The sequence below is a fragment of the Agelaius tricolor genome, unplaced genomic scaffold, assembly GCF_023055355.1.
Source record: "Agelaius tricolor isolate 1412-34295 unplaced genomic scaffold, bAgeTri1.0.p SCAF_5, whole genome shotgun sequence".
In the NCBI taxonomy this organism is placed as follows: domain Eukaryota; kingdom Metazoa; phylum Chordata; class Aves; order Passeriformes; family Icteridae; genus Agelaius; species Agelaius tricolor.
In genome coordinates, this window is record NW_027269265.1 from 52,863,394 (window position 1) to 52,890,142 (window position 26,749).

Genomic DNA, 26,749 nt, shown 5'->3' on the forward strand with positions numbered 1-26,749 from the left:
CGGGAAGGGGACGCTTCGGGTGCGCGGCCGGAGGATGGAGGAGGTGAGGGCCAAGGGCACGGAGGGAGGGGGTTTATTGAAGGAAAATGGGGATGGGATAGGTCGGGAAGGCTGCGGGGCCGGCCTGGGGGGCTGCAGGCTGAGCTAGAAGGGCTCCGGGACAACCTAGGGGGGGCTGCAGGGTCTGCCTGGGGCGCGTGTGGGTCTGGTCTGAAGGGCTGTGGGCCAGTTTGGGAGGGGGTCTACCTGCCTGGGGGCTCCAAGGTAGCCCTGCGGAGTCTGGATGCTAATGGGCTAATACGGGAGGGCTGGGGGTCTGCAGGACATTGGGGGCGGCTGCAAGCCTTGCTAGAGGGAATGTGCATCTGCTCAGGGGTCTGTGGGCCTCACCTGGGGGGGCCTTTGGCCAAATTTGGGGGGCTGTGGATCTACCTGGGGGGCGTGAGCCTTGTATGAGGGGCTGTGGATTTGTGTGTGGGGGCTCTGGGGCTGGTATGGGGGCCTGCAGGTCTGACCTGAACAACTACATCATAATTTGAGGGGCTATGGGCCTGCCTGGGGGCTGTCCCACAATTTGGGGGCTGTAGATCAATCTGGAGGCTCTGGATCTGATCTAGGGGATTCATGGGCCAGTGTGGGGGTCCTTCAGCCAATGTGGGGGGATCTGGGCTGCCTGGGGGCTTTAGGCTTAGCTCCCAGGCAGGGGGGGCTGCAAGCCTGACCTGAGGGGGTTTGCAGAATTTTGGGCCCACCCGGGGGGAGCTGTGGAACCCCCTCAGGTACCAAGAGCAGGATGGGGCCCAGAACAGGCTGTCCTTATCCCAGCAGCTCCCCGTCCTCTTTTGGCAGCTCGTCTTCCCTGGTGGCCTCAGTTGGGTGCCTGTCATCATCCTCCTTGTCCCCGTCACCGTCAGAGCCAGTCTCATCCGAGTTGTCTTCCAGGTAGCGGTATCCACGTGTTTTGTGGCGTGGGCGTGGGATACGGGGCAGCCGGACTTCCATGTTCCACGCCACCTTCCGCTCCATCCACAGGTATGTCCCCACCGCCACTACCAGCGTCAGCAGCATGATAGACAGCTTGGCCTGCGGCACACAGAGTTTTGGGATTGGTGTGGGGGTGTGTCCCCAAAAAGCCTGGAATCTCTCAGAGTGGGCTGGGGCATATCTGGGACTTACCTTCATGGGCAGCCCCGACCACAGGTAGACGGTGAAGATAGCCAGGGCCTGCCACCAGTGGTAGATGGTGAAGATGAAGTCTTGGCGCTCCTTTTTCTTGTACAACATCCCCAGGAGGACTGTGGCAGAGACTGGAATCAGTGTCCCCTTCCTGTGGTGTGTCCCCTTGGCAGGGGGGACAATCACAGTGAGTCTGTCCCGTGGATCCAAGGACTGAGACTACAAACTCGTGGTGCATGAGGAGAGGATGTGTGGAAAAACTTGGGACAACCCAGGCTGTTTTGGGGACCCCCAAGGCGTTTTGGGGACAACAGAGGCTGTTTTAGGACCTTCCCACTACTCACTGCTGATTCCGGTCTTGTTGAGGGCGCTGCCAGTGCCCCAGAGCGCGGCAATGCTGTAGAGCAGCGGCGCCTGCGCCAGACACCGGGGCTCCGGCGCCCAGCAGAAGAGCGTCACCAGGAGCACAGAGTGGATGAGGGCTCCAGCCAGGAGCGGGATGTGCCGGCGCAGGCGCAGCATGCACAGGGCCAGGCTGGAGCACACCGAGGCGGAGAAGCCGTAGGCCATGAGGAGATATGCCAGCCTCTCCAGCCCGAGCGCGCACACGCCGTAGTTCTGCAGAGAGCAGAGGCTCAGCATCACCTGTCCCCGCTCCATCACCTCCCACCCCGTCACAGATCCTACCAGGGAAAATCCAGTGCAGACAAAGAGCACCTCGAAGCCGCTGTAGATGAACAGTGGGAAGAGGTGCCGCAGGCGATAGTCCCGCATGTGCTTGAAGGGCAGCTGGAAGATGTTGCCCCAGCCGATGCTGCGCATGTCGATCTCCTCCATGGGCCGGTACGCCGCGCCGCACAGCACCAGCACCTACGGAGCGCCGGCGGGTGAGGTCCTGCCATTGTCCAGCCCATCCCTGTCCCCTCCCGCCCCAGCGCTCACCACCAGCATGGCGAGGAAGGCAGCACCCATCAAGGCGCTCTCCACGATGATGAGGTTGACGCTGCGGGGAAGGCTCTGCAGCACCGTCTTGTTGAACCCAGGCAGCGTGCCGTGGCTCAGGGTCCCTGCCAGAGGGGCACAGGCCGTGGTTAATCCCAACCGGGGGGCTCCCGGTGCCGCCCCGCGCCCCGCCCACAGCCTCACCGCAGTGCTTCACTGCAAAGAGCGTGTGGTTGAGTTGGTAGAGGTAGTTGTTGAGGAAGAAGACCATGGGCATCTGAGCGCAGACGAAGCTCAACTATAGGATGTAGAGGGGTGCACCTCAGTGCTGCTGGCATGGTCCCACGCCCATCCCAGCCACCCCACTGGGGCTCACGTGGAAGCAGGAGTAGAAGACAGTCTGGAAGATGATGATGTAGGCATTGCAGGCGTCCCGTGGTGCCCGCTGCTTCTCCTTCTCCTGCTCCTCCTTGTAGTTAATGTACTCATAGTACTTCTGGGCCATCCTGCATGGAGCAGCGGGTCAGCCAGCACCCCATGCACGCCCCACCCACCCCTCCGATGCCTACCGCATGATGTAGGTGCCCATGGAGGCCCAGAGGGGCACGATCACCATGCCAATGGCCACTGCAGAGGGTACCAGCGTGTAGTAGCGCTCCCAGTAGTTGCTGGAGACGAAGAGGGCGTAGATGCCAATCGCCAGGAACATGGCCCACTTGGTGCCAAAGAACCTGCCAGGGCAAGGAGTGGAAGCGTGGGTGGCCATGCCAGTGATCCATGCTGGCGGGGAGCGTGGTGGGGCTGTACCTGATGAGGATGGGTGTGTAGAGCAGTGCTGCCACGGGTGTGACATTGATGCCCATCAGCACCTTGCGGTCAATGTCCTCCAACCGGATATTGCTGTACTTCACCTCCCGGTAGGTCTCATCATAGTGAAGGATCAGCTGCATTTGAAGCAGACCTGGGGGTGTCCAGGGGTGGTCACCCCATGCCCTGAACACCCCGAGTTGTTCTGGGGGTCCCTGGGAGGTCCCATATACCCAGGTAGACGCTGTAAGTGAGAGTGCCAGCCAGGCTGGCAGCCACCACGTTCTTGATGACACCGAGGCGTTTGCGGCGAAAGTACTTCTGCTCTTCTTCCTCCTCATTGTAGTCAGGGTGAGGACCCACAAAATCGTCCAGCTGTGGGTAATTGCAGCTGTCACCCCTCGGGGATGGCCACCACACGCCTGCTTCCCCCCACGGGTGTCCCCCTGGTCTCACCTGTGTCTCTGTCCCCTCAGTGCCCAGCTTGGTGCTTGGCTCTATCTTGGCCCCATCCTGGCAGCCGTCAACGTCCTTCTCCATTAGTGCTTCTGGAGAGCCCTGGATGGTGTCAGGGTGGAAGGGACCCTGTTGGCACCCCAAGTCTTGCACCCATATGTTTTGCATCCCTGTGACCTGCACACACAGACCCTGCACCCTCATGCCCAGCACCCCCAGCCCTTGCACCCCTACATCCAGCACCGTGTACCCATGTACATGGCATCCCCAAGCCCTGAACCTCTGTGCTCTGCACACCCTGAACCTGCACTCATGGTTGCACCCCTGTGTTCCGTACCCCTGTGAACCTTGAGATCCTGCACCCCTGAATCCCGTGCCCCCTACCCAGCTTTGCACTGCCCAGAACTGCACCTCTGGGCTCAGCACCCCCAGCCTCCTCACAGCCCCCCCGCCCCGTCACACCGACCCCAGCCCTGCTTGCCCGTGCCGGAACTTCTCGGGGGCGGGGCGGGGCGGGAGCTGCTTCCTCTTTCGGTTAGCACGGGCGGGACGGAGATGGTTCAAGGGGCCGTTCCCGGACCCTCCCCTCCGCTCCCGGATTCCCCCCCGGTCCCTGCCCGCCCTCCTCAGTGCCCCCCACCCGCGTCCTTTCTCAGCACCGCGGCCTCTGCAGCACTCATCACACCCCAACCCGCACAGCACCCTGGCCCCCCCGCACAGCGCCCATTGCTCCCCCATCGCACAGCACCCCAGCCCTACCCTCCCCTCCGCTCCCCTGTGACCCCCCAGCCTCCCCAGCGCTCCCACCAGGCCTCGGGGTGGATGCTGCCTCCTCGGGGTGCCCGTGGCACTGGGTGCTGTGCCCTGCTGCTTTCGCTTCCCCTTTCCGGTCCGGGGGATGTGCCAGAGTGCCTGGGCGGGGGGGACACCCCAGTCGGGGGGTGTAGGGCACGTGCCTATCCTGGTGTCACCCCAGAGCTGGGGCTGGGAGGGTGCCCGGGTGCGTGGCACGGCGGGGTGCCCCGGGGCAGGGCGAGGGGACTGCTGGGCAGGGCGGATGGGGTGACTGACATCTCCGGGACGGGATCTGGCCCAGCCGGTAGCGGGGGATTCTTGGGATGGGACTCTTGGGAGGGTGCTGGTTTCTGCAGGATAGGGGGGATACACATGGAACAGCCCCAGAAGGGTCATGGCGGTGGGGCAGGGGCAACACCCGTCCTGAGGGCCCCCCACACCCCAGGCAATGGGAGCCACCCTGGGGTGCCGGGGCAAAGGGCCCTTCCTGGGAGCAGGATGAGTGGAGTCTATTGATCATGGAACCCTTGGGAAACAGGATGAGGAGTATTGGTGGGACCCCTATGGGCCAGGGTAGTCATGGTAGCAGCATGATGGGTGTCTATTGATCATGGAACCCTTGGGAAGCGGGATGAGGGGTGTCTGTGGGACCCCCATGGATCAGGGTGGTCATGGGAGCAGGATGAAGGATGTCTGTGGGGTCCAAATGGGTCAAGGTTCATGGTGGTGGTGAGGTGGCCATGGGAGTTCCACCATCCCAAGGGGGAGGTCCCATTCTATCCTATCCCATCCCAGACCTTTTCCCCACTGCCAGCCCCACGGAGGCGGGGCCCAATCCTTCCCGCCCCTGGCCATGGGGCTCAGCCCCACAGCATTTAGGGACCCTCACCCCGAGCCTCAGCAGTGCCTGCCTGGCCTCGCGCTCCTCCAGCTTCCACACGAGCTCCCAGGTAAGCACTGCGGGGTCCCCAAAGCCGGCACTCCCTGCATGGCACCCCTCTGACACCCCCCATGCTGGTGGGGGCTGTGGGGCACAGAGGGTGTTCCCTCGAGGAAGGGTGGGTGTCTGGGCATGGAGATGGAGAGGGTGACAGATGGGGGGCTGCAGCTCTGCTCCCCAGGTTTGGGGGTGTCTTGTCCCTGAGGTCCCCATAGGTGACTCTAAATCAGCAGGGCAACCTGGGCAGGTCAGTGTCCAGAGGATGGTGATTATCCCAGGAATCCCAGGCATCTCCCAGGGCCTCTGGCAGCTGCTCTGGGCTGAGTCACCCCACAACCAGGACGGCCCCGAGCACCAAGCTGCTCTTCAAAGGTGCCGCAGGTGACTCCTCTTGGGATCGAGCCGGCATCTCCAGCACTTCCATCCTGGCATAACCCACACAGTGTCTCTCTCTCCCCAGGGCCACCACGCTCTCCATGGAGACTGGCAGCTCCTTCCAACAGCTTGGCATGCAGCAGCCCCTCGAGCCCCCCAAGCAGCAGCTCCTGGGCTGCGGCAAGTGCAGCAGCACGGGCAGTGATCCTGGCAAAGATCCTGGGAAAGCTGCTGGGTGCAGTGGAAGCAGCGGGATTGGGAAGGGGCCAGTTCCAATGGTCTGCAGCACTCCGTGGTGAGAGCAAGGGGCTGGGGGCAGGAGGGAGACAGGGAGGTGGGCAGGGGAAGCTGTGGCAGTGCCAGGGCAACGGGGACCCCAGGTTAGTGCTGGGGGAAAAGTTTGAGGTCTGTGAGCCACCATGTCCCAGCATAGCCCAAGGGAGAAGACAAGATCAGCAGGGAATGGTGCTGTGTTGGGCTGCTCCCAGCAGCAAGGGAGACAGGTGTGTGCAGACTCCCTGCACTGTACCCAGGGAATCTGGGATCCAGTTTCATGCTGGAATGGGATAATGGGGATCTGGGATGACATGAAGCTCTGGGGAGGTAGAATGGAGTTGGGTCCCCTCTAACACCCTCACCCCTGCAGTGGGAACCCCTATGCAGGGCTGGTGAGCCACCTGCGGGCATCCTGGCTCTCTGGGAAGACTCGGCCCATGGAATATCGCGTGGCACAGCTGGAGGCTCTGGGACGCTTCCTGGATGACAAGAAGCAGGAGATTCTGGAAGCCACTGAATTGGATATGGGAAAGGTAAGAGGGGCTGGGAATTGGGGGCTACTGGCATCACATCTTTGAAGTCCTTCAGACTCCCTTGTCCAGGTGCTGTATCCTTGTGAGTGTCTGGGCACAGGGGTGTCCCTTCCCTGGGGTCCTGATTCCCCCTTGATGTGCTCCCAGGCTGGTGCATCTCTAAGTGCTGGATCCCTGCAGATCCAGGGATAGTGGAGGGACTGTGCTGTTGATCCCATCCCTGGTGCCCTGAAACCAGGCAAAGGCCCTGTTGGCCTATCGGTGACCGGCCGAGGTGGAAGCGTTTCACACTCTGGTCTGCATCCTGCGGGTCCACGTGACCTCCACAAGGGTGACATCCTGGGGTGCTCCTGGCCAGCCTGGCACGCCCAGGATTACTGGCATTGTGCAATGTGCTGGCACTGCACATTCCTCCCAGGGCCTCCAAGGGACTGGTTTCACTGGCATGGTGGCATGGGCAGGGCTCTGGATATGGCTCGGGGTATTGTGGCATGCCAGGAGCTCCTGGATGATCTGCTGGTGAAGTGGGAACATCTACACTATGGATAATTCTAGTGGTCACAGCTCATCCTCTCTGGAAGTGTTCAAGGCCAGGCTGGATGGGGCTTGGAGCAACCTGGGCTAGTGGAGGGTGTCCCTGCCCATGATGGGGCAGACTTGGATGAGCTTCAAGGTCCCTTCCAAGCCAATCCATTCCAGGATTCCATGAATCCTCACCTCTTTGTTCGGCATCAGTGAAGTGGCCCATGCCCTCAGCAATGTCTTTCCCCCTCCTGCCATCTCCCAAGGCTCCTAATTGCGTGGTTTGTTGGAGGCGAGGCCTTCTCCTTCAGCCAGGCCTTGATAGGCATCAGTGCTCTGAGTGTGTCCATCATCTTTCCTAATTACTCCTAATTAGATCCGGTTGTCCAGTAATGAGCTGGTTATGCAGCCGGGCCCTCATAGCTAGATGGACACTTCACCTGCTCTTACGTAGCTGAGGTGGTGTCTCACCTCCAGCAATGCCAGTTGCTCTCTGGTGCCCATGATTGGTGGCACTGGGATGACCTCAGACTTAATGTCCTATCTCACAACCTTTGTATCTCATCAAAATTCTTAATGAACCATCATCTTCCTTATGATTGGTGAAGCCATCATCATCCTGGGTTGAGAATAGCCCCGTTGCTTCACTCCATTATCTCATATGCCTCCTGAGCCCTCGCTTCCAAGAGGGTCCTCGCACCTCCTGGCAGCTGCCTTTTGGGGACCTGAAGGTCTCTTGGTGGTGGAAGATCCTGGGAATCAGCAACCAGCCTTCCCAACTCCAAAGTGGTGTGGAGATGGGAGGAAGACTCCAATCCAGGGGTGGTTTTGGGTTGGAGGAGTCCAAAGTATGATGTCACAGCACAGGAGCTTTGCTCCCCTGCTCCCCAGGTCATGAAGGGGCTCCACTGAGCCTGCTGGGCTATCCCTGGTGTCTTCACACTTCTCCTGCAAGGATGATATGATCCCAATCTGTGCTCCGCAACTATCAAGAGGACCCACTTCTCCATCACAAGGGGTTTAAGCTGTGGTTTTTATTACTTCCCTTTAGTCAAGGTCTTAAGACTTTGACTAAATTTAAGACTAAAAGGTGCAGCTTTAGTCCACAGGCAGTGAAAGGGAGGTTGGGGCTTTGCTTCCAGCTTGAACATCCAAGTGGGAAGGATGCCTTCCACCAGGACCAGCTCTTCAGGAGCTTTGGTGACATTGCTTTGGCTCAGGGTTCTGTTGCCAGTTCACAGTGCTGAGCTCAGGAATTTGACAAATAGCATGAGAATTTTAAATTTTGAGGTTTTTTTTCCTTCTGGCCAAGTAACTATTTTCATAAAATTTCTGGGTCACTGATAATCCCTAGGAGTTACAGGAGGTGATGGAAACTTCTGCTGAAGAGATCCTCCTGCTATTGATGTTTGGAAGGAGGGAGAGATGCCTCCTAGGGTGATGGGGTTGGTGTTGGGTGATGGGGTTTCTGTTAGGGTGACAGGGTCAATGATGGGGTCAGTGATGGGGTGGCACTTCCATGATGTCTGTCCCCAGCCATCCTTCGAGGCTTTCTTCAGTGAGATCCTCCTCTGCAAGAATGAGCTCAATGTCACCCTCAACAACCTGTGCAGCTGGATGAAGGATGAGCACGTGGACAAGAACCTGGTAAGAAGGAAGCTCTGGGCAAAGGGGAGTGGGGGAGAGGGATTGCTGGTGGGGAAGGCAGTGCTGAGGTCATGTTCTTCCTTAAAGGTGATGCAACTGGACTCTGCCTTCATCCGCAAGGACCCCTACGGGGTGGTGCTCATCATAGCACCCTGGAATTACCCCATCCACCTCTTCCTGGTGCCCCTCATCGGGGCCATCGCTGCTGGTGAGCCCAAACTTCCAGTCCCCTGGCCTGCAAGTGCCAGGGTCTCCCCAGGGGTCTCTGTCACCATGTCACTGTGCTGATGTCCTGTTCATCTTCCCTCAGGGAACTGTGCCATCATCAAACCCTCAGAAATCTCCAAGAACACAGAGAGACTCATTGCTGAAACTCTGAGCTGTTACCTGGACAGTGTGAGAAGCCCTTCTTGTCCTTGTCTGTTGTTCCTAGACCATGGTGTTCCCAACCCTGCCTCACACCCACCATCCCCACACATCATCTATGTGCAGAACCTCCTCCCTCCATCCTCAGCCAATGTCTCAGCTTCCTGGGATGCTGTTGGTGGGGACACATGGTGACACAAGGGGATGTTTTCTGTTTCCTTGCAGGACTGCTTTGCTGTGGTGACTGGTGGCGTGCCAGAGACCACCAGGCTGCTGGAGAACAAGTTTGACTACATCTTCTTCACTGGTACGTCCCATGGGACAGAGCAGAGCCCTCCTAGATGTGGTGTCAGGATCTGTTGGAGGATCTGAGATGTGTATCTGAGGTCTGGTGGGACCCAGTGCCACATCCCAGAGCCATGCGATGGCTGGTGGGATTCCCACCTCAATCCATGTTTTTCCTACCCACAGGCAGCCCCCCGGTGGGGCGGATTGTGATGACAGCCGCTGCCAAGCACCTGACACCGGTGACACTGGAGCTGGGGGGCAAGAACCCCTGCTATGTGTCTGACACCTGTGATGTGACCAACGTGGCACGACGCGTGGCCTGGGGCCGCTTCTTCAACGCGGGGCAGACCTGCATCGCGCCCGACTACCTGCTCTGCACCTTGGAGATGCAGGAGAAGCTCATGCCCGCCCTGCGTGAGGCCATCACCGAGTTTTTCGGCCCCAACCCCCGAGAATCCCCGGATTTTGGCCGCATTGTGAATGACAAGCAGTTCCAGCGCCTGCGGGCGCTGCTGGGCAGCGGGCGCGTGGCCATCGGGGGACAGACGGATGAGGCCGAGCGCTACATCGGTGAGACTTGGGGTTCACTCACATCTTGGTGAGCACATTGGGGGTTTTCAGCGGGTCTGCGTAGAGAGGGGAGGCTCTAGAGGGAAAAGAGTTTTAGGGGTGCTTAAAAATGGGTCCTGAGGGCAGGTTTCATCTCCAACCTCTGTGCCTGGCTGATCCTCTCTGCAGCTCCCACCGTGCTGGCAGATGTGCTGCCCTCGGACCCTGCCATGCAGGAGGAGGTCTTTGGGCCCATCCTGCCCATTGTCGTAATCGCCAACATGGATGAAGCCATTGACTTCATCAACGCACGGCCACGGCCATTGGCCCTCTATGCCTTCTCCTGCGACAGCAAGGTGTGTCTGTGGAGCAGAAAAAGTGGGGAGGGAAGTTGGGCACCTCCTCCACGAGCCCCAGGATGTGCTCTGAAGGGTCTTTAGAGCCCAGACACTCTGAGAACATCTGGTGGGTAAACTGGGTAATGTTTGCCAAGTGCAAGCCCCTCATCTACTTTCTCTGCTCCCTCACAGATAGTGAACCAGGTCCTGGAGCGGACGAGCAGCGGAGGCTTCTGTGGCAACGACACCCTGATGCATGTGACACTGACCTCGCTGCCCTTTGGAGGCGTTGGTAGGTCCAGAATCCCCAGTCCTGGCCATTGGGAGCCAGGTGTGATCCGTGGCCTGAGCCACGGTGAGGAATGGAAGTTTCTTCCTGCAGCCAGTGTGGTTCTGGGCTGGATCCCTTAATGTCCCTCAGGAGCCAGGTTGTACCTTCATTCCAACTTTTAGGACAAAATACTAGGAACAAAGTGCTTATGAAAACCTGGAGAAACTCTTCCAGGATCTTGGAGAAGAAGAAATTTTTGGTCTCCAGAGGCACCAATTTTTGCTTTCTCGGGTGAAAAGTGAGGCTGCTTAGCTCTGGGCTGTGGGTGCAGCACAGTCCAGGGATACAGGAATACAGGAATGTTGTTTCCCAGAATACTTCCGTATGACTTGATCTCTTCCCAAAATATTTCTGGGATAAGTCCCTTCATTTGGTGCTGCCCTTGCTCAGCATCTCTGTCGGCGCTGGCACCTGAGTCAGACATAATGAAACACCCAGACAATTAATTCCTCACCTGCCTGTGGCTCAGGGAACAATTTTTTGTACTTCCCATTCCGTAACTTATCTTAATTTGGAATGATTCAGACCAACCACCTTCAATTATTAGGTAAAGCCACTTTAGAGCAGGTGAAGGAGCTGAAGTCATTGGGGTGAGATGGCACCAAAGCTTCCTTGAGAAGTCACTTAACCTCCAGTTAAACCAGCCACAGGAACTGGGAGAACTGGTGTTGCCAATGTGGCTCCAGGCTTTTAGAGTTCCGGGAAGAGGGTCGAACAGCTCCAGCTGTGGGCATATACAGTGGAGCATCATGGAGTGAAATCAAGACTTGCAGAACCCAGCAAAGCTTGTGTAGATAAATGGAGGTGGGTAAAAAGGAGATGCTGGGGCCTCCAAACTGCTGAGCTGCAGCAAGATTGGCTGGACTGAGCATGATATACCTGGAGGAGGCACTGGAAAATGGAATTCCTCCACCATGTCTGTGCTGCTCAGAAAATCCTGTAGTTGTCTTTTTCCCTCATTTTGATGCTTGGAGAAGGCATCATCAGGAACAGAGTCCCATCCTGAGCATGGACCTGTCCTGTGTGTTCCAGGGAACAGTGGCCTGGGAAAATACCATGGGAAGTTCACCTTTGACACCTTCTCCGTCCACCGTGGCTGCCTGCACCGGAACATGGGGCTGGAGACGCTCAACACCCCACGCTACCCCCCCTACACCCAGCAGAAGTTGGGGCTCCTCACCACCACCTTCGAGGTGAAGCGCAGGGGCACCTGCACCCTGCTCTGAGGCTGCCGTGCCCTGCTCTGAAGATGCCACGGAGTCAGCGGGAAGAACTGGAACTGTCCCACTCTCCCTCTTCATCACACTCCCCAGCCACTTCCTCGCTGTGTCCTTTGCCTCGCTGGAGCATGTCAGACAGCCGGGATGGACATCCTCTCCTGCACCCTTTGTGGCCTCTGCTCCAAACCATTTTCCAGGACACAGCTGAAATGAACAAAATCTTTTTCTTAGTCCAAACTTCTCTTTCTGGTGGAGAAGTGCTCCCATCAGTCCCATCTCCCCTCACACGGACTTTTCCTTTGGAATGAACCTCTCTCCCTCCTCGCTGTTGCTCTTTGCTCCGTGTAACTCTGCCTGTAGTAAAGACTTTGCATCAAACTCTCTCCCAGCCTCTCTTTGTGCCTCCCTCCTCTGATCTGGGGTGTGCTGGGAGGGTTGGGGGGCGTTTCCCTCCCCAAGCAGTTATAGCTGGAAGGGAGGTGTGGCAGGGCAGGCAGGCAAGGGGAAGGACAGCCAGAGGGCAGGCAAGGGGAAGGTAGCCAGAGGGCAGGGCAGGAAGCTGGCAGCCGCCCGTGTTAGCTGAGAAGAGAGAAGCTGTGGTTGATAACCCCAGTGCAACCATCCCGTGCTGCACTGGGAGCATGGAGACTGGAACTGTCTTCCCGCAGCTTCCTGGGATCGAGGCCAAGAGAGCCCCCGAGGGCAATGCTGGGAACGGGAGTGTGGATGGTGACACCCTGAGGTGAGTGAGAGTGTGGAGGGACAGACGGGTGGCAGGAGGGGTCCCAGTGCTCCATCCTCCCCCTGGAGTGGCACCTGGATGCTGGGCTGGGATGATGTGGAGCTCTGAGGAGCTGGAATGGGGCTGGCATCCCTCTAACACCCCTGTCCCCACAGCAGGAACCCCTTTGCAGGGCTGGTGAGCCACCTGCGGGCATCCTGGCTCTCTGGGAAGACTCGGCCCATGGAATACCGTGTGGCCCAGCTGGAGGCTCTGGGACGCTTCCTGGATGACAAGAAGCAGCAGATCATGGATGCCACTGCCTCTGACTTGGGCAAGGTGAGAGGGGACAGGAACAGGAGGACTTGGTGGCTGGAGGAGCTGAGAGGCTCCTACAGCCCAGCTGGGGGTGCTTTGTGCTCCTCTCATTGGGTTCTCCAGCCCTGCCTGAGCTCTGCCTTGGACTCACAGCCTCTGGATTTGGGAGACTGAGATGTAGCATGTCACTGTCACCCGTACTCCAAAGTCCATCCATGCTCTGCCATAGACAGAGGGTGTGGTGAGCAGCACCTTGACAGGGATAACCATTCCCACACCCACCAGCCTCAGTTTCCCTCTTCCCTGGGCAAATTAATCCCAGATTTCTGTCCCTGCTCCCTGCCCTGAACTTCCCACCTGATGTCACCCCCTTTCCTCCCATGGGGCTCACCCAGGTTGTGACTCCTGAGCCCAGATCCCCTGGCTCTGCAGCCAGAGCCTTAATACCACACAGGGCTCATTGTCTTCTCTTCCCCAACCTAGTCCCTTTGGACACCCTCCCTATTCTTCCTGTTGTCTGGATGAATGGGATCTGCATAATTTTTCCTATTTTTAAGCAATCAGTGCTTAAAAGCATCATGTTGCAGACACAGGGGGTGCTCAATGCCCTTAGGGATTTGAATCCAGCATGGGATGTAGAGGGCTCCAGTCCCCAGTCCTGGGTAAAACACTATGGAGCACTGGGATAAGAGCTGCAGGATATGCCAAGGTCACATGTTGCATCCTTGGTGTCTGCAGGCACCCTTTGAAACCGAATTATCTGAGATCCTCGTGTGCAAGAACGAGCTCCATGAGACCCTGAACAACCTGTCCTGCTGGATGAAGGACGAGAAGGTGGACAGAATTCTGGTGAGAGGGGAGAGAGAGGATGGGAGGCAGAGCTGGGTGGGATGGTGGTGCAGGGTGGGACCTGATGTGGCGGGTGTCCCACAGGCAATGCAGCTGGACTCTGCCTTCATCCGCAAGGACCCCTACGGGGTGGTGCTCATCATAGCGCCCTGGAATTACCCCATTCAACTCTTCCTGGTGCCCCTCATCGGGGCCATCGCTGCCGGTGAGCCCAAACTTCCAGTGCCCTGGCCTGGAGGATCCCAGTAGTGCCAAGCACTGGTGAGGGCACTTCGTCCATAGAGGGACTGGCTGTCACCATGTCACAGCTCCAACATCCTGTCGGTCTTCCCCAGGGAACTGTGTCATTGTCAAACCCTCTGAGGTGTCCAAGAAGACAGAAAGACTCATGGCAGAAGCGCTGCCCAGCTACCTGGACAAGGTGGGACACTCTCCCCATCCCTGTGGCATGGCTGAGGCACCCCTGCACACACAGAGCTGTGTTCTGAGCCTGCCTCACACAGCATCTCCGGTTCCATGTACTGCCCAACTTCCTTCCTCCATGCCCAGCCAGTGTCCCAGCCTCCCAGGGTGCTATTGGTGGGGACAGATGGTGACAAGAGGAGGCCTTTCTCATTTCCTTGCAGGACTGCTTTGCTGTGGTGACTGGTGGTGTGCAGGAGACCACCAGGCTGCTGGAGAACAAGTTTGACTACATCTTCTTCACTGGTACGTCCCATGGGACAGAGCAGAGCCCTGCCTGGATTTTGTGTGAGGAGGAAGACGGTTCCCTCCAGACATCCCTGGAGAAGAAGGCAGGGATTGGGTTGGAGATGTGTACCAGGATCTGTTGGAGGATCTGGGATGTGTATCTGAGGTCTGGTGGGACCCAGTGCCACATCCCAGAGCCATGCGATGGCTGGTGGGATTCCCACCTCAATCCATGTTTTCCCTACCCACAGGCAGCCCCCCGGTGGGGCGGATTGTGATGACAGCCGCTGCCAAGCACCTGACACCGGTGACACTGGAGCTGGGGGGCAAGAACCCCTGCTATGTGTCTGACACCTGTGATGTGACCAACGTGGCACGACGCGTGGCCTGGGGCCGCTTCTTCAATGCGGGGCAGACCTGCATCGCGCCCGACTACCTGCTCTGCACCTTGGAGATGCAGGAGAAGCTGCTCCCAGCCCTGCAAAAGGCCATCAATGATTTCTATGGCCCCAACCCCCGAGAATCCCTGGATTTTGGCCGCATTGTGAATGACAAGCAGTTCCAGCGCCTGCGGGCACTGCTGGGCAGCGGGCGCGTGGCCATCGGGGGACAGACGGACGAGGCTGAGCGCTACATCGGTGAGACTTGGGGTTCACTCACATCTGCATCCTTGCATGGAGCACATTCCAGGTTTGGAGAAGAGTATGAGGGGAACTGGGTACTTGGCCAGGTGGCCTTTGGTACAGGAGATGTGTCCTGGGGGATCACCAAGGTGCCACCTCCGACCTCTGTGCCCGGCTGATGCTGTCAGGTTTCCTCTCCGCAGCTCCCACCGTGCTGGTGGATGTGCAGCCTTCAGATCCTGTCATGCAGGAGGAGATCTTTGGGCCCATCCTGCCCATTGTCATCATTGCCAACGTGGATGAAGCCATTGACTTCATCAACAGCCGGGAGCGGCCCTTGGCTGCCTACGCCTTCTCCTCAGATGACAAGGTAGAGCCAAGGCAGGACTACACCTGCCCTGTGCTCCTTGGCAGCTGTATCCAGCCATGTTTGTGCTCCAAGTGCTTCCCTTACAGCACACAGCCCTAGTCAGGGGGTATGGACTGTGTTTGGAACTAGTGGAATGGGATAGGAGATCCATGTCTCATCTTCTTCATGTCACTCCCAGGTGGTGAACCGGGTCCTGGAGAGGACAAGCAGTGGTGGCTTCTGTGGCAACGACACCCTGATGCATGTGACACTGCCCTCACTGCCCTTTGGAGGCATTGGTAGGTCCAAAATCCCCAATCCTGGCCATTGGGAGCCAGGTGTGATCCCACCGATGATCAGGAAGGGTCTCAGGGGGAACTCTCAGCTCCAGAGGGCTCAGTAGTCCATAGGGAAATTCTCCTCCAGAAGCCCTTTGCTTCATCTTGGGCTCTTGGACAACCATGGAGCACCCTGAGGTTCCTTCTCTCCATATTCCCCATCCCAAGCTCTGTGCTCCCTGGATCCATGGAAATGTCTGGCTTACCACACAGGGAATCAGAGCTTGAAGCAACCTGGTCTAGTGGGAGGTGTTCCTGCCCATGGTGGGGGGATGGAACTGAATAATCTTTAAGACCCTTTCCAACCCAAACTATCCTGGGATTCCATGATGGAGACACCTGCTTTTTATGGGATGATCTCCACTACCAGCTCCTGTTTTCCACTCCTGTTTTCCACCTTTTTTCCTCTCTTCCCACTCAGCTGGCCAGGAGGCATCAGTGACTTCCCTTTATCCTGGGGCTGCTGATGTGTGAGGAACTGCACCCAACGCATCACCCCAACCATGATTAGCATTTTATCAGGAAGACTGACTGGCTCAGGCTGACTCATGGCATTTTATCCCATCTGTTACCAAATCATCTGTGGATTTTGTTGTTTTTTGCCAGCCTGCCTGGCTTTCCTGTGCTTGTTCCTGGCCAGCCAGCTTTCACGTCCCAACATTGATCCCTGGTGCTAGGTCCCACCTTGCCAAAGGCACCTCGGTCATTGTGCCTCTCCACCCCTGCAGTCTTGCCCCCCTGCAGCAGGGCTGGATCCAGCATGGATGGGATGTCTTTTGTAGGGTATTCCTGTGGTAGGGAAGTTCATCTGGTGGGAGCATCTTGCTGCTGCCATCACCTCATCAGTGACACCATCCAGTTGCTAAACATGTTAATTGAAATGGTAAAATCCACTGATGACAGAGTTTTGGAGTATTTCTCCACCTTCCAGCCTAATCTTTCCACTCCAAACATCAACTTGGGTGTGCACTAGGTCACTTTGTGGTCCTCTTTGAGTCACATTCTTGAGAAGCTCATCCATGGCTTGGAAAGCAGCTGGATGAAGGCGTAGTGCTGCTTTCACAGAGCTGGGAGCCTAATTTTGGGTTCTTTGACCCAAAGGATGGCCAGATCCAGCTCCCCACCGGGGTCCTGTGCTGTGTATTGCAGGGAACAGCGGCCTGGGAACGCACCACGGGAAGTTCAGCTTTGACACCTTCTCCCACCCCCGTGGGTGTCTGAAGCGCGGGATGGGCCGGGAGTCCCTCAACGCCCCGCGCTATCCCCCCTACAGCCAGAGGAAATTTGGGCTCATCCAGGCCACTTTAAAGGTGACACGTAAGAGTGACTGTACCCTGCTCTGAGGGTCTCCACATCCCACTCAGGGTCTGCCCACTCAGGACATCTCTTGCTGCTGGTCCTGGTGCTCAGGTGCAATGAAAGATGTTTCTCAACATCCTGTGTGCTTCTCTTTCACTTCCCTGCACCCCTGCTCACCCCAAGAGTCCTTTGTCCCCCACATCTTCCTCCATTCCAGTCCCATATCCCTCTTTTCTGGCTGTTTGGGGCTCTATTTCCACTGGTACCACCAAACAGAAGGGTCTCCTGTGCCCCTCATTCTGTACTCTGCCTTGAGAAGGTCCACAACAACTCACTAATCCTAAATCCTTGAGCTGGGATGATCTTGGTTTCTCCTGCTCTATGATCCCAGTCTCCTTTGCCCCATGATATCAGTGTCCTTTGCCCTGTGTTCCCAGTTTCTCCTGCTCCATGATCCCAAGTTTCCTTTGACCCACGTTCCCGTTTATCCTGCCCCATGATCCCAGTTTCCTTCGCTCCATGCTGCTCCATTTGCGGGGCTGGTTGTGCCGGTAAAGGGATAACAATTTCTGTTAGGCTGGGGGTTGTCCTGGCTGAATGCCACGGGGATTTCCCCGGGTGGGCGGATGGAGAGAACTGGACGAGGCAGCTGAGATAAAGACAGTTTAATAGGGAAGGGGAAACATCCCTGATGCCCGCCTCCAGGGACTCTGCCGGGGCTGAGGGATCGGGGCCAGCGCTGAGCCCGCCAGAGGCGGAGCCGGGCTTTGTAGTGAATCCAAGTATCTGGGCCGCTCCAGCTGCGAGACCGTCCGGCAACCGTGGCCCGAGCTGCTCCAGAAACCGGACGGAAAGCTCCGGAGGCTCGGGAAGCCCTGGAGGAGCGGGAGGCTCCGCGCCAGCACCGCAACCGCGCGCCTCCGCCATGAACCCGCGCTTCCGCTTCCGCCCGCCGTTCGGACACGCCCCCTCCCGCCCCACCAATCGCCGCGCAGCACGGCCGCACTCCGCCCAATCAGCGACGCTTCTCCCTCTTTCTTCCCGCCCCCCTCGCCCTTTGCGAGACTCCCACCAATGAGAAGCGCGTCCGCCATCGTTCGCCCCGCCCACGACGGGCAGCCGCACGCGCATGCGCAGTGCCCGCGGGGGCGACCAGGGGTCAGGACGGCGGAGGGCCCTTAGGGCAGGTGAGGTAGGAGGGGGGGCCCAGGGGGGCAGCCTGGGGGGCCCGGGGGGCGGCCCGGGGCTGCGGTCACCCCCGGTGGCGTGTAGTGGCCGCCCAAATCCGCCTGGGGCAGAGGGGGCGGCCCGGACACTGCGCTGCCCTCCGCCGCCATCCTCTCCGAAGGGACACACACAGGCTGAGCGGGAACTTGGGGGGTGACAGGAAGGATCGGTCCCGCGTGGGGGCTCAGGTGGGTGCGGGGCGGCGGGGAGGGGCATGGGGACGGGGATGGGGGGACACGTGGGGCCCTTGGGAGGGACAGGACATCAGGGCCCCTGGATCCTTAGGGGTGGGATGGGGAAGGGACATCTGAGTGTCCCTGGAGGGTGGGGTGTGGATGCCCGGGTCCCCTGGGGGAACAGCTGGGTCCCTTTTAGGGGGTAGACAAGATATTGGGGGATACACTTGGGTCTCTTAAGAGGGGGCTGCAAGGAGGGACAGGATGCCTGGGTGCCTTGAGAGGGGTTGGCAAAAGAAACAAGATGCTTAGGTCCTTAGGGAAAAGCACTTGGAGTCCCTTGTGGAGTGTTGGGACAGGAGTGCCTGGGGGTCTGGGTTTCTTTGGGTGGAGGAGTGGGGATCAGGGTGCCAGTGTCCCCCATGAGGGCCCCTGGCAGCCCCAGTCCCTTACTGGTAGTTGCTGAGGTTCCCTCTGCCCCCCAGGACCGGCCATGGCAGCACTGCGACTGCTGTACCAGGCTGCCCGTGCAGGTGAGGCCGCCCAGGAATCCCCAACCTCCTGAACCCCCCAAACCCCATTGTGACCCTGCTGACCCTCCTGTCCCTCCCCAGGCCCCCTGGCCCCACTGGGCTCCCTGCGCCTGCTCAGCACCAGCACCCCCAGGGACTGTTACAGTGAGTACAGCCATGCCACCCCCCTGGGGGCTCAGCTCCCACCCCAGGGCTCTGCAGGGTGGGCACAGCTCCCCTCTTCCCGCAGAGTATGTCAACATCCGGGAGCCGGCCATGGACATGCGATCCATCACTGACCGCGCTGCCCAGACCCTGCTCTGGACCGAGCTTGTCCGAGGTGAGACCCTGCTCATCCTCCTCATTTGTGGGGTGATCCCCCGCTTCCCAAATATGCCATAACCCCTCTTTCTCCCCCGCAGGCCTGGCCATGACCCTGAGCTACCTTTTCCGTGAGCCGGCCACCATCAATTACCCATTTGAGAAGGGCCCGCTGAGCCCGCGGTTCCGTGGGGAGCATGCGCTGCGCCGGTACCCGTCTGGGGAGGAGCGCTGCATCGCCTGCAAGCTCTGCGAGGCCGTGTGCCCGGCACAGGTGAGACTACTTCCTCCTCCTCCTCCTCCTCCTCCTCACCCGGGGCTCTGGCCATGACGGTGTCCCCGTGCCAGGCCATCACCATCGAGGCTGAGCCCCGCGCCGATGGCAGCCGCCGCACCACGCGCTACGACATCGACATGACCAAGTGCATCTACTGTGGGTTCTGCCAGGAGGCCTGTCCTGTGGATGCCATCGTGGAGGTGAGTGGGGCCTGCAGGGGGGACTGCAGGGACTCCCCTTTCCTGCCAGGGTGACCCCAAGGGTGACCCCTTCCTGCCCTGGCAGGGCCCCAACTTCGAGTTCTCGACGGAGACGCACGAGGAGCTGCTCTACAACAAGGAGAAGCTGCTCAACAACGGCGACAAGTGGGAGGCTGAGATTGCAGCCAACATCCAGGCTGATTACCTGTACCGATGACAGCCCCACCCGCCCCCCAAATAAAGCGTTTGGGGGTTCTCCCCCTCTGCTGGCACTGTGGGTGTCAGCCCCTTCCCATAACTCTGTGTCTTTTCCTTTCCAGCGCTGGGGTCAGAGCCCCTGACTCCTGGGGGGACCCCAACCCTGGGTGTGGGGTTGTGTTTTGGGGAGGAGGATGCGGGTCCTGGGGGTGCTGGCACCAATGCTGGGGTAGGGGGTGGTTTGCAGGAAAAGGTGTGGGAGGTGGAGGGGAAGCAGGCAAGGATGGAGGAGCAGTGCTGGGGGGATTTAGGAATCTGGGAGGGTCATTTCCAGCTTCTGAGGGCAGCCAGGGTGGGGGGGCCTGGTGATCCTGGCAAGGGGGGTTCACAGTAGTACTGGTATGAGGGTCCCAGTGATGCCTGTGATCTGGGTGATCCCAGGAGAGGGTCCTGATGGCACCAGTGGGGGAGCCTCTGGTGGTACTGGATGGGTGTCCCAGTGATGCTGGTGTGTGGGTACCAGCATGGGGTGCCTGGCAAATCTGTGGTCTCACAGTGGTACCAGTGTGGGGGTCTCGGTGATCCCAGCAGGGCGATCCCAGTGCTACCAGTTGTTAGAACTTGTCCCTCAAAGGTGAGAGTAACACAGGGGCAGATTAGAGTGAAAGGACTCTTAATGATTGGTAAGTATGTATGTGTAGGATTTATTTTAGAACAGTTGGGTGGCAACAGAAAGCAGGTATGTAGGTGTTTTGGTCATTATTATCAACAGTAATACAGCTACATGAAAGCATAAAAAATTATTACTTCAAAGAAACGTCTAAGGGAAAATAGAAAAAAAGAACTGAAAGGTAAGGGTAAAAACAAATCACTCCTGGCAGATCTTGTGACTTGATTGTTGCAATAGTTGTCCCTTGGTCAAAGTGATGGTCTAGATCTGTCAGCAGTGGGGGAAGAAGCCCACAAAACACAAAGTCTGATGGGTTAAAATGCGATCAGGCTCGGGGGGAATGCCCAGGTCTGGTGAAAGACCTCAGAAATTAGTCTGGGAGTGCTTCGGGGATCTTTGATGCTCAGTGATCCCTTTTCAGCTGCCTCTCACGGCGGCGCAGTTCAGCCTTCTTTCTTCCAGAGGGGAAGCATTAGAACTGAGCCAGTTGTGCAAGGGAGGGCCAGAGCGTGACGAGAAGGCCGATTGCGCCTTGCAGGATGCAGGCAGTGATAGTTCACCCCCTTTGTGTTATGCAGATTGGGCAGTAGCACCCCAAACCTCTTCTCTCCAGGGATGTCAATCTGGCCCCAGCAAAGCACGCTGGCTCCTGCACAAATGGGGATTGTTTGGAGTAATTACTCACTAACAGTCCGGTCTCACACCGGTGCGGGGGTCCTGCTGATTCTCGCGGGCGCTTTTCCGGCTCCGCCCGGCTCTGGGAAATGTTTCCCATTTCCGTCCTCCTCGGGGGATGCTGCGAGGGTCCTGTCTCCGAGGGGCCGCTCCCCAGGCCAGGCGGTGCGGGGTGCGGTATGTCGCGGGGAACGGGTTTCCCGGGGGGCAGCGGGGCCAGGCCGGCCGGTCCCTCCCCGGGGCCGGGCTCTTCCTGGGGAAGAGGAAGTGCTGGATCCCGGCCGAGCTCGGCGCGGGGGGGGCACGGCCGAGTGGGTCCGGAGAGGGTCCGGCCCGGGGCGGTCCCGGGGCGGGGAATGCGCTGGCCCTGACTCAGAGGCAGCTGAATGGGGCAGGGGAAGGGAGGGTTTCGAAAGTACTTTGCCAGCCGGGTGCTGGGCGCAGCCGCGTGTGCCTGAGCGGGCCGGCTTCCCACGGTCACAGCCCCGTTCCGTCGCCGCAGCCGCCGAGACAGCGAGGCCACCTCTGCCCTGTTGTCCCCCTTTCCCGCCCTCACGCCTGAGGAAGCTCTCAGTGTCCCATTCTCATCCCACCCCATTCCCTCCTGTTCCGTTCTGTGCCGTCCCCAGGTGTGTGCCCTGACGCCTCCGCACCCCGGGCCGGACCGGGCGTCTCGGGGGAGGCCATGGGGTCCCTGTTCCGCAGCGAGGAGGTTTGCTTGGCCCAGCTCTTCCTGCAGTCGGCTTCTGCCTACAGCTGCATCAGCGAGCTGGGGGAGCGCGGGCTGCTGGAGTTCAGAGATGTGAGTAGGGGCTGGGGGGCGTTTTGGGGTGTCTGGGGTGCAGGGGGTTCGGCTGGGTGAGCCTGAGTGCGCTGGGTTAGGGGTGCTCTGTGTACAGGGGGTTTGGTCTGCTCGGGTTTGGGGTGGGTGTTCTAGGGTGCCGTGGGAACAGGGAAGTTGGTCAGGCTGGATTTGGTGCCTGGGCTACCTGTTCCCCCGGGGTGCTGAACCCCCCAATCCAGTGTGGGGCCATGCCTTGACTGTATCCCCGCAGCTGAACCCCAAAGTGAGCCCCTTCCAGCGGCGCTTCGTGGGCGAGGTGCGGCGCTGCGAGGAGATGGAGAAAACCTTCAGTGAGTGCCCCGGGCTGACTTTGGGGGGGCTTCTCAGGGGAACGCCCGGTTCGGCCCCTCAGTCTGACCGTGTCCCCCCGTTCTCCAGCCTTCCTGCAGCAGGAGCTGCGCGCCGCGGGGCGGGTGCCGGGGCCGTGTCCCGAGAGCCCGCGGGCGCCGGCGGCGCGGGAAGCGCTGCGGGTGCAGGAGCAGTCGGAGCAGCTGGCGCAGGAGCTGCGGGAGGTCAGCCGCAACCGCGCGTCCCTGTGCGGCCGCCTGCAGGACCTGCGACAGTACCTGCACGTCCTACGCGAGGGACAGCGCTTCACCAGCCTGCCGGTGGGTCCGGGGGTCCCCGCCCCCCTGGAGTGCTGCCGCGTGCCTCAGTTTCCCCCAAGCTCATCCCTCTGCTCCACCTCGCCGCAGGCCCCCCTGGGCTCCCCGCCGCGGCCACCGGCGCTGTCGGAGCGTGAGCCCATCCTCGACCCCTCCGTGCACCAACACCTCGAGCGCAAGATCAGGTGAGAGGGGGAAGGGTGCGGGGCGGGGGGTGGAGAGGGGCTCTGGGGCAAAGGTGTGGCCATGGGGCAGCTGGGAAACTGCGGGATAAGGCTTGGAGATGACCTTTGGGGCAGCGGTGCAGCCATGGGGCGGTTTGCCTATCCCAGCACTCCTGCTGTGTCTCTGCAGCTTTGTGGCCGGTGTCATCCACCCGTGGCGAGTGACGGCCTTCGAGCGGCTGCTGTGGCGCGCCTGCCGCGGGTACCTGGTGGCCTCCTTCGTAGAGATGCCCGAGCCAATGGAGGACCCGGCCACGGTGAGGCAGCACCCAGGGCGGGCTGGCATGGCTGTGGGGGCTGGGACACCAGAGTGACACCGACTGTGCTGTCCCCAGGGCGAGAGCATCACCTGGGTCATCTTCCTCATCTCCTACTGGGGCGAGCAGATTGGGCAGAAGATTCGCAAGATCTTGGACTGGTGAGTGGCCATGTATCCCCCGCAAGGGGGTTTATTTAGTAACATCCACTCTGGACCCTGCTGTGGGGCTGGGCTGGGTAGCCCTGACACCCCTGACATGGTGATGTCCCTCTGTCCCAGCTTCCACTGCCAGGTGTATGCGTACCCGGAGAGTGAGGCCAGCAGGACGGAGGCCATTACCAGGCTGCATGGGCAGATCCAGGAGCTCAGCGTGGTGAGCTGGGTGCCATGAGGGGATGTGGGGGCCACGCTTGGATTGCCATCCCTGACACAGGTGCCCGCAGACGCTGGAGGAGACTGAGAAGTACCTGGCGGAGGTGCTGGACAAGGTGGCACAGGTGCTGCCCACCTGGCGCGTGCAGGTGCAGAAGATGAAGGCCATCTACCTCGTCCTCAACCAGTGCAGCTTCGATGTCACCAAGAAGTGCCTCATTGCCGAGGTCTGGTGCCCCGTGCGGGACCTCACCCAAGTGCAGGATGCCCTGCGCCAGGGATCTGTGAGTGGCTCTGTGTCCCCATGTCCTTGCACCAAGGATTGTTCAGTGTATACATGTTCTTGTTCTGGGGTTGCTCAGTTGTCCTTGTGTCAGCAGTGGCTCTGTGTTCCTGTGTCCTTGTGCCTGGGTTTCTTGGTGTCCCATGTTTTCATGTCAAGGGTTTGTTGATGTCCCCATGTCCTCCTGCCAGGGGCTGTTCTGTGTCTCCATGTCCTTTTTGTGGGGTTGCTCAGTGTCTCCATGTCTTTGTGCCAGAGGTTGCTTGGTGTCCCTATGTCCCCTCATCATGGTGGAGCATGTGCCAGGCTGGGGGGGATTGTGGGGTGGGTGCCAAGAACAGGCTCCAGGTGCTGGGGGCTGGTGCCAGGAAAGGGGGTGTTGTGGGGTGGGTGCCAAGGCCAGGCTCCACGTGCCAGGCAAGGGTGTGCCAGGGGTGCCAGGATCAGGTTCTGGGTGCTGTTCCTGCAGTACCAGAGCGGCTCCAGCGTGGAGTGCTTCGTGCAGCGCGTCCCCACCTCAGAGAGCCCCCCCACCCTCATCCGCACCAACAAGTTCACCGCCGGCTTCCAGAGCATCGTGGACGCCTACGGGGTGGCCAGTTACCAGGAGGTGAACCCCGGTACGGCCCCCTGGCACCCCCCGAGCCCAGGGCTGAGAGGGGACGCCTTGTGTAATGCAGTCCCTGTGTCCCACAGCACCCTACGCCATCATCACCTTCCCCTTCATCTTCGCCATCATGTTTGGGGACGTGGGGCACGGGCTGCTCATGTTCCTCTTTGCGCTCTGGATGGTGCTGTACGAGGACAGCCCCCGCCTGCGGCAGGGCACCAACGAGGTGGGGACACGCAGAGGGGTGGGACGGACACAGTTACAGACATGGGAAGGCGTGGGGACATGGAGCGGGGTTGGAGGTGTGGGACATGGTTGGGGATGTGGGATGGGGCTGGATGATACAGGATGGGGCTGGTGGCTCGGGACAGGGTCAGTACGGGTCAGGGTGGTGCTATGGGAAGGGAGTGGTGTGGGGCAGGGGAGGTGGTGTGGGACATGGGAGCCGTGTTTGCCCCCCTAGATCTGGCTGACATTCTTTGAGGGGCGCTACCTCATCTTGCTCATGGGTGCCTTCTCTATCTACACCGGCTTCATCTACAACGAGTGCTTCAGCAAAGCCACTGTCATCTTCCCCTCTGCCTGGAGCGTGGCCACCATGGCCAACCACTCCTCCTGGAGGTGGGGTCCCACCCCCGTGCCCCCTGCCTGGGTCCCCATCTCCCTGCTGGCACTGACACCCCTTGCTCTGCCCCCAGCGCTGCGTACCTCGCCACCCACCCCTCGCTCACCCTGGACCCTAATGTCACCGGTGTCTTCCAAGGGCCATATCCATTTGGGATCGACCCAGTGAGTGTCCCATGGGGATGACAATGAGGTGGGACCCTCTATGGGGTGGTGCAGAGTCTCACCCACCTTGTTTGTGACAGATCTGGAGCTTGGCCACCAACCACCTCAACTTCCTCAACTCCTTCAAGATGAAGATGTCAGTGGTGCTGGGCATCGTGCACATGGGCTTTGGCGTCGTGCTGGGAGTCTTCAACCACGTGTGAGTCCCTGGGCTGCACCCACGGGCTCTGGTCATGCCAAGGGGACCGGGATTGGACTCACCTGGGTGGGATGGGGGGGCAGCTGGGGTCCTGTACCCCTGTACCTCGGTGAGTGCCAAGGATGTGCGTGGGTGGGAAGGGACAGGCTGAGCATGGCCAATGTCCTCCCATCCAGGCACTTCCAGCAGCGGCACCGGCTGGTCTTGGAGTTCCTCCCAGAGATGATTTTCCTCCTGGCTCTTTTTGGCTACCTGGTCTTCCTCATCTTCTACAAGTGGATCAAGTTCAGTGCTGCTGACTCCATGGTGGCCCCCAGCATCCTCATCCACTTCATTGACATGTTCCTCTTCACCTCCAATGCCGAGAACCTCCCGCTCTACCCGGGGCAGGTACCACCCACCACCCTGGCAGGCACCTACTCCCCACCCTGACTAGGAGAGCAGGGGTCAGGAGTGGGGGTAGACCCCAAAATGCTGTCCTTGTGCCCCAGGTGCCAGTGCAGGTGGTGCTGGTGGTGCTGGCGCTGGCGTCGGTGCCCATCCTGCTCCTGGGGACGCCGCTGTACCAGTGGTGCCGGCAGGGTGCCCCAAGGACGGTAAGGCCAGGGGCCGTGGGGGGCTCCCTGGGGATCACAAGGAGGTCTCACTGTGGGTGCTGTCCCGGTGCAGCCGCTGGGGGAGCAGGAGCCGCTGCTGGAGGGGCAGGAGGCTGGGAACTCTGTCAACGCCACCACGGAGGATGTGGAGAGTGGAGGGCACAGCCGTGATGCCAAGGTGAGGAGCATCCAGGCAGGCTTTGGTGGTGGGATGAGGGTGTCTGTGCCCCCAGCTGATGTCCCATGTCCCCTCCCTCCCTGCAGCACTTGGACTTCGCCGAAATCTTCATGCATCAGGCGATCCACACCATCGAGTACTGCCTGGGCTGTGTCTCCAACACCGCGTCCTACCTGCGGCTCTGGGCGCTCAGCCTGGCACACGCCCGTGAGTCCCCTTGGTACCCCCCTGTCCCACTCAGAGCCAGGCAGACCCTCACTCCCTGCTCCTGCTCTTGTCCCTCCCTTTCCCAGAGCTCTCGGAGGTCCTGTGGACCATGGTGATGCGGAATGGCTTCGTGGGGCTGAGCTACGTGGGCGGTGTGGTGCTGGTGCCCGTCTTTGCCGCCTTCGCTGTGCTGACCGTGGCCATCCTGCTGGTGATGGAGGGGCTCTCTGCCTTCCTCCACGCCCTGCGCCTGCATTGGTGAGCCCCCAAAGCTGACAGGTTCCTGGGTGGGTCTGGGGGGGGTGACAGACCCCCCAGAGCACTCCTCAACCCCCTCTCCTTGCCAGGGTGGAGTTCCAGAATAAGTTCTACGTGGGTGCCGGCTACAAGCTGTGCCCCTTCGCCTTCGCCCCGGACACCTGGGAATAGCTGTGCCAAGGGGATTCCAGGGGCTTGGAACATCGGCTGTGCCCCAAATTGCCCCCCCCATGGACCCCTGGAGCCTCCTTGGTGGTGAATAAAGCCATCCCTGTGCCTCCCCCCAGCTCTGCGTTGCCATTGCTTGGGTAGGGGGTGCTT

At 59.7% G+C, this 26,749-nt stretch overlaps 5 protein-coding genes across 13 annotated transcripts; 4 read left to right on the forward strand and 1 right to left on the reverse strand.

Annotated features, from left to right (window-relative positions):
* Positions 1-3: 3 nt before the first annotated feature.
* LOC139590420 (aldehyde dehydrogenase family 3 member B1-like) lies at positions 4-11,944 on the forward strand. Of its 5 annotated transcripts, XM_071428024.1 has the most exons (12): positions 4-43; positions 850-942; positions 5,577-5,786; positions 6,138-6,300; positions 8,359-8,469; positions 8,557-8,677; positions 8,780-8,865; positions 9,061-9,142; positions 9,307-9,693; positions 9,862-10,028; positions 10,203-10,302; positions 11,374-11,944. In XM_071428024.1, exons 3-12 carry the CDS (start codon positions 5,593-5,595, stop codon positions 11,565-11,567), a joined length of 1,605 nt encoding a protein of 534 aa, XP_071284125.1. In that variant the 5' UTR covers positions 4-43; positions 850-942; positions 5,577-5,592; the 3' UTR covers positions 11,568-11,944. The 5 variants fall into 5 exon arrangements, with proteins under 5 accessions (XP_071284125.1, XP_071284123.1, XP_071284126.1 ...); XM_071428022.1 differs by lacking the exons at positions 4-43; positions 850-942 and adding an exon at positions 960-1,032; XM_071428025.1 differs by lacking the exons at positions 4-43; positions 850-942 and adding an exon at positions 3,741-5,488.
* UNC93B1 (unc-93 homolog B1, TLR signaling regulator) lies at positions 28-4,220 on the reverse strand. 3 transcript variants are annotated; one of them, XM_071428019.1, is made up of 11 exons: positions 3,848-3,875; positions 3,382-3,483; positions 3,159-3,300; positions 2,926-3,079; positions 2,688-2,849; positions 2,495-2,624; positions 2,323-2,416; positions 2,119-2,243; positions 1,521-2,046; positions 1,177-1,295; positions 28-1,083 (listed from the first exon to the last, which is right to left on the reverse strand). In XM_071428019.1, the coding sequence occupies exons 2-11, from the start codon at positions 3,463-3,465 to the stop codon at positions 817-819; spliced, it is 1,803 nt and encodes a 600-aa protein (XP_071284120.1). In that variant the 5' UTR covers positions 3,466-3,483; positions 3,848-3,875; the 3' UTR covers positions 28-816. The 3 variants fall into 3 exon arrangements, with proteins under 3 accessions (XP_071284120.1, XP_071284119.1, XP_071284118.1); XM_071428018.1 differs by lacking the exon at positions 3,848-3,875 and adding an exon at positions 4,189-4,220 and having other exon boundaries at positions 29-1,083; XM_071428017.1 differs by lacking the exon at positions 3,848-3,875 and having other exon boundaries at positions 29-1,083; positions 3,382-3,585.
* A 151-nt stretch (positions 11,945-12,095) lies between the features above and the next one.
* LOC139590421 (aldehyde dehydrogenase family 3 member B1-like) lies at positions 12,096-17,756 on the forward strand. The gene is made up of 10 exons (XM_071428026.1): positions 12,096-12,303; positions 12,459-12,621; positions 13,339-13,449; positions 13,534-13,654; positions 13,785-13,870; positions 14,076-14,157; positions 14,391-14,777; positions 14,966-15,132; positions 15,311-15,410; positions 16,599-17,756. The coding sequence occupies exons 1-10, from the start codon at positions 12,203-12,205 to the stop codon at positions 16,790-16,792; spliced, it is 1,512 nt and encodes a 503-aa protein (XP_071284127.1). The 5' UTR covers positions 12,096-12,202; the 3' UTR covers positions 16,793-17,756.
* A 76-nt stretch (positions 17,757-17,832) lies between these two features.
* NDUFS8 (NADH:ubiquinone oxidoreductase core subunit S8) lies at positions 17,833-19,759 on the forward strand. 3 transcript variants are annotated; one of them, XM_071428028.1, is made up of 7 exons: positions 17,833-17,935; positions 18,637-18,684; positions 18,766-18,828; positions 18,914-19,003; positions 19,086-19,258; positions 19,333-19,461; positions 19,547-19,759. In XM_071428028.1, the coding sequence occupies exons 1-7, from the start codon at positions 17,878-17,880 to the stop codon at positions 19,676-19,678; spliced, it is 693 nt and encodes a 230-aa protein (XP_071284129.1). In that variant the 5' UTR covers positions 17,833-17,877; the 3' UTR covers positions 19,679-19,759. The 3 variants fall into 3 exon arrangements, with proteins under 3 accessions (XP_071284129.1, XP_071284130.1, XP_071284132.1); XM_071428031.1 differs by lacking the exon at positions 17,833-17,935 and adding an exon at positions 17,978-18,163; XM_071428029.1 differs by lacking the exon at positions 18,637-18,684 and having other exon boundaries at positions 17,863-17,935.
* Positions 19,760-21,270: 1,511 nt separating this feature from the next.
* TCIRG1 (T cell immune regulator 1, ATPase H+ transporting V0 subunit a3) lies at positions 21,271-26,712 on the forward strand. The gene is made up of 20 exons (XM_071428045.1): positions 21,271-21,315; positions 21,634-21,806; positions 22,060-22,138; positions 22,227-22,456; positions 22,544-22,638; positions 22,808-22,934; positions 23,013-23,095; positions 23,216-23,309; positions 23,380-23,592; positions 24,061-24,211; positions 24,288-24,427; positions 24,665-24,822; positions 24,900-24,990; positions 25,071-25,189; positions 25,366-25,579; positions 25,681-25,785; positions 25,859-25,963; positions 26,050-26,170; positions 26,257-26,428; positions 26,518-26,712. Exons 2-20 carry the CDS (start codon positions 21,690-21,692, stop codon positions 26,597-26,599), a joined length of 2,496 nt encoding a protein of 831 aa, XP_071284146.1. The 5' UTR covers positions 21,271-21,315; positions 21,634-21,689; the 3' UTR covers positions 26,600-26,712.
* The last annotated feature ends 37 nt before the right edge of the window (positions 26,713-26,749 follow it).

Bases quoted from the DNA above. Each gene is read 5' to 3' on its own strand.
- TCIRG1 (XM_071428045.1), top strand. From the start codon at position 21,690: ATGGGGTCCCTGTTCCGCAGCGAGGAGGTTTGCTTGGCCCAGCTCTTC. The intron at 25,786-25,858 runs GTAAGGCCAGGG...GTCCCGGTGCAG, and splicing joins GGCAGGGTGCCCCAAGGACG to CCGCTGGGGGAGCAGGAGCC. The intron at 26,171-26,256 runs GTGAGTCCCCTT...TCCCTTTCCCAG, and splicing joins GCTCAGCCTGGCACACGCCC to AGCTCTCGGAGGTCCTGTGG.
- UNC93B1 (XM_071428017.1), bottom strand. From the start codon at position 3,585: ATGAGGGTGCAGGGTCTGTGTGTGCAGGTCACAGGGATGCAAAACATA. The intron at 2,850-2,925 runs GTACAGCCCCAC...TTGCCCTGGCAG, and splicing joins TACACACCCATCCTCATCAG to GTTCTTTGGCACCAAGTGGG. The intron at 1,296-1,520 runs GTGAGTAGTGGG...TCTCTGCCACAG, and splicing joins CAACAAGACCGGAATCAGCA to TCCTCCTGGGGATGTTGTAC.
- LOC139590421 (XM_071428026.1), top strand. From the start codon at position 12,203: ATGGAGACTGGAACTGTCTTCCCGCAGCTTCCTGGGATCGAGGCCAAG. The intron at 12,304-12,458 runs GTGAGTGAGAGT...CTGTCCCCACAG, and splicing joins GTGGATGGTGACACCCTGAG to CAGGAACCCCTTTGCAGGGC. The intron at 14,158-14,390 runs GTACGTCCCATG...CCCTACCCACAG, and splicing joins TGACTACATCTTCTTCACTG to GCAGCCCCCCGGTGGGGCGG.
- NDUFS8 (XM_071428028.1), top strand. From the start codon at position 17,878: ATGCGCAGTGCCCGCGGGGGCGACCAGGGGTCAGGACGGCGGAGGGCC. The intron at 18,685-18,765 runs GTGAGGCCGCCC...GTCCCTCCCCAG, and splicing joins GTACCAGGCTGCCCGTGCAG to GCCCCCTGGCCCCACTGGGC. The intron at 19,259-19,332 runs GTGAGACTACTT...TCCCCGTGCCAG, and splicing joins AGGCCGTGTGCCCGGCACAG to GCCATCACCATCGAGGCTGA.
- LOC139590420 (XM_071428025.1), top strand. From the start codon at position 5,271: ATGGGGGGCTGCAGCTCTGCTCCCCAGGTTTGGGGGTGTCTTGTCCCT. The intron at 9,694-9,861 runs GTGAGACTTGGG...TCCTCTCTGCAG, and splicing joins TGAGGCCGAGCGCTACATCG to CTCCCACCGTGCTGGCAGAT. The intron at 10,029-10,202 runs GTGTGTCTGTGG...GCTCCCTCACAG, and splicing joins CCTTCTCCTGCGACAGCAAG to ATAGTGAACCAGGTCCTGGA.